This window comes from Prosopis cineraria, unplaced genomic scaffold, assembly GCF_029017545.1.
Source record: "Prosopis cineraria cultivar Desert tree isolate PC_DT_omini unplaced genomic scaffold, ASM2901754v1 PC9, whole genome shotgun sequence".
Taxonomy (NCBI): domain Eukaryota; kingdom Viridiplantae; phylum Streptophyta; class Magnoliopsida; order Fabales; family Fabaceae; genus Prosopis; species Prosopis cineraria.
Genome location: NW_026555340.1, coordinates 26,405,908 through 26,409,298, shown reverse-complemented (window position 1 = coordinate 26,409,298; position 3,391 = coordinate 26,405,908). Strand labels below are relative to the sequence as shown.

The 3,391-nt window shown below is 35.0% G+C and overlaps 1 protein-coding gene across 1 annotated transcript; it reads right to left on the bottom strand.

Annotated features, from left to right (window-relative positions):
- Positions 1-913: 913 nt before the first annotated feature.
- LOC129319177 (cucumber peeling cupredoxin-like) lies at positions 914-2,417 on the bottom strand. Its single transcript, XM_054964164.1, has 2 exons — positions 2,143-2,417; positions 914-1,376 (listed from the first exon to the last, which is right to left on the bottom strand). The coding sequence occupies exons 1-2, from the start codon at positions 2,321-2,323 to the stop codon at positions 1,093-1,095; spliced, it is 465 nt and encodes a 154-aa protein (XP_054820139.1). The 5' UTR covers positions 2,324-2,417; the 3' UTR covers positions 914-1,092.
- Positions 2,418-3,391: the final 974 nt, after the last annotated feature.

Sequence of the window (3,391 nt, the reverse complement as noted above, 5' to 3'; positions counted from 1 at the left end):
CATTGTAATTTTTTTTGACACTCCATCTGTTCTTGGGCTGGGCCTTTAGTGGCTTTTTTGTTTTTGGTTATCCAAAGTATTCATCACCGATAGCAGTGATTAATCCCTTCGCCACAGAGTTTTTCATAAAGGGACAAATAACTAGTTATAGAATGCTCTCCATTTACATGAATAAGGAATCAAACCCTCCACCACATGTTTAAGGGACGAAGCGAGATAGTCACTATGCCACACTCACATGATTAGCCTTTAGTGACTTTCTTGTGTTTCATATCCTATCAGCTCTTTTTTTCTTTTTTCTTTTTTTGCTTCAAACGTGTATGGGCTATGGACTATGGCTTTTTTTTATAAAATTTTATATTTTGTGTCATGTTTTGGGAGCGATAGACAAAATATGTGCAACTCACTCCCATTTGAGAATATGTATGAGGCTTGCTTGAGAATATCCACTTCCATATGTAATTTACTCCCATTTTGCGTCATAAAATGTGTGTATGGACTATGGCTTTAGGCACCTTTTTTTTTAGGCAGTGTTCACTGATCAAGTTGCATGGTTATCACTATCATGTATATTTCTCTCGCGTGTTGAATGTAAGATTTTTTTGGCCAAAAAAAAAAAGTTGTGATTTTTTTTTAAAAGATGTGATTTTTTTTTTTTTAAGGTCTTTCACCTCAGAGCTGAGATCTATAAGAACTTGTAGCAAAATGTAATCAGACATACGTATTATATATAGCTGCTCATATCTGGTAATATGTGTTAAAGAGCAAAACTCACTCATGAGGCATCGATTTACACTAATGAGTTTGCATGTCATTATTTTTTGGGTTCAAGTTTAGTGAATTGAGGACTTTAAAATTGCATGCAAATTTCAAATTCTGAAGTAGTTCTTCTCTCTCTCTCGCTATCCTCAAGAATCACAACCAACTGCTTTATTTAACATAACATAATATTCTCAAACTATACATACACCCACGTGGCAGCACATCCATTATTTGTTGAAATAAACTATAAAATATATAACCTAAATGCGGGTGAAGAAATTAAATAGACAGCCATAGTCTAATTAACTGGAGAGAAATACTGAGAGCTAATTAGACCCCAAAAGATGGAGACGGAGCAGAAGAATAAGATGGTGGTCGAGCTGAAGGAGAAGGACCGGAAGAGAATGGCCACTCAACGTTGATACTGAACTTCTGGCCTCTTGCACAGTGATCGTCGACGGTGCAGATGAAGTAGCGAGGCCCAGGATACAACAGAGTAATCATAAACACCGTCCTGTTCGGACTTCCGGTGAACGTGATCGCGTCGGTGCTGCAGTTGTTGTAATCCGCCATTGGTACATCAGCCACGTTCTGGTTTCCAGTCCAGTTGAACACTGATCCATTCACCACAAACACCAGAAGAACACATCATTTAATGATTAATTATTACTATCATGGAACCACCGCCACATGATCAAAGAATCTATGCGTGTATAAAACCGCAGTGAGCATGCCATCTAATCCAACTTATTGAAGTCAAATTAATATGAAGTAATTAAGTCATAACCTTTATTTTAAAATTAAAAAATTATCATTTTTTCCGTATTTAAACCCATGCATTATATATTGAAAAGAGAATGCTGAAAAAATTTAAAATTTACGTTAGATTCTTTCTTATAGTTAATGATTTTCAAGGATAATATAAAAAATCTAGTTACTAGCTAGTACTTGATTATAATAAGAATCATGCATGTACTTCTTTTAATGTTAAGATGTCTTGTGATAAAAATAGAGCATAGAAGAAAGTAACGGTGTTGGGATTTGGGCGTCTGCTGCCCTTCTAATGTCCAAAATCTCAGCCTTTCATTTAAGAAATTAGATGAAATTTTTCTGACCATTAAATGAAATGGAGAGCTGAGATTTTAAGCGTTAAAGGACAGTGAAAAAGACGACGCACTTCAAATCCAATGTGTTGTATGCTTTTAGCAATTTAGAAGTCTATATACCCATACTAATATGAAGTGCCCTGTACACTTGTCTACTAACATGGTTCATGAAGTACATGATCGTCATTTTAAAAATAAAAATTAGTAAATATAGGCTGCTAGCTAGAAAAGAAAGAATGCTGGAAAAAGATAAATAAATAAACATGAAGCATACCAAGAGTGTCTCCAACGATGAAGGTCTTGGAGCTAGCCCAGTCTGAATAGAAGGTCTCATTGGGAGGGACGCTCCAGCCAAATCTGTCGCCAACGTTGTATCGTGCCGCCTCGGATGCTGCAAATAATAAAGACAGCACAACGACGATGGAGCAGCCTATCAAACCCATGTGCTTGGCCATTGTTTAGCAATCTTTGTTGCGCAGGTTGTCGGTTGTTTCTTGAAACTCTGATGTGGTTCTAATTTTCAGGTTCAAGACGATGAGATTGTGAGCTTGGAGCAAACAACATATATAAAGGATCAGGGTACCATTGTTGAACGAGTTTAATTTCTGCCTGCTTAGTAATTAATCGGGTTAATTCATTTTGGATTTTTTTTTTGGGTCCGATATTTTCGGGTTCTATAAATTATTCATGGCACTGGGCATTTTGATTGTTCTTCTATTCTAGAAGACGTTCTTCTATATTCTATTTATATTTTGTAATCTAGGAAGTACGACCAATTGTACCATTCATTTCAGAAGATTCTATCAAACGCATTGCTTTCAAATGCATTTTGAGTTGATATAAATCACAGATGTTCATTTAATTTGTCTTTTGTTCGACTTTTATTTGAAGCTATTAGGCGCGTAGAGAGGTGAATATGACTTGACCATAAAAAATGAGAGCTAGAGTTGAATTGCAAAAACATTTTGAACCTAATAGTGTACATTTCATTTTTATAATATGTGTAAGGGACAAGTAAAACAACATAACACCGCGTGGTTTACAAGTTCGAGGTTGCTTCTTTGACAGCAACACTGAGAAATTTGATAATGTACAAGTTTAACACGAGAACATGACAACCAAGACTTTTGAAATTTATCAACGTCAGGATATTAACGCGAATTGTGATTTAAGATTTTAGATAGCTAGTGTGGAAGCTAATCTGTTTTTTTTTTTTTCGGTTAATATAATTCTTTCTTTTTTTTTCTTGCCTGGGTCAAACAAGTTAACCTCTACGATTCCATGGCTATAGGTTAAAATTAGACTATGTTAACCTCTGGCTTCTGCGACTCTTTTTTTTCTTCTTTATAAATATATGTTCATAAAGATGAAAATTGTAATATGCTTTCCTTGAACTTTCTTTGTGAAATTTTTATTATTGTTTAGAATTGAGTGGTGATTCATATGACCTGAAAAAATTAATTTATTGATGACTTGGTTTGTATTATCGGAGAAAGAATAAACGGGCAAATACCCAACAATCT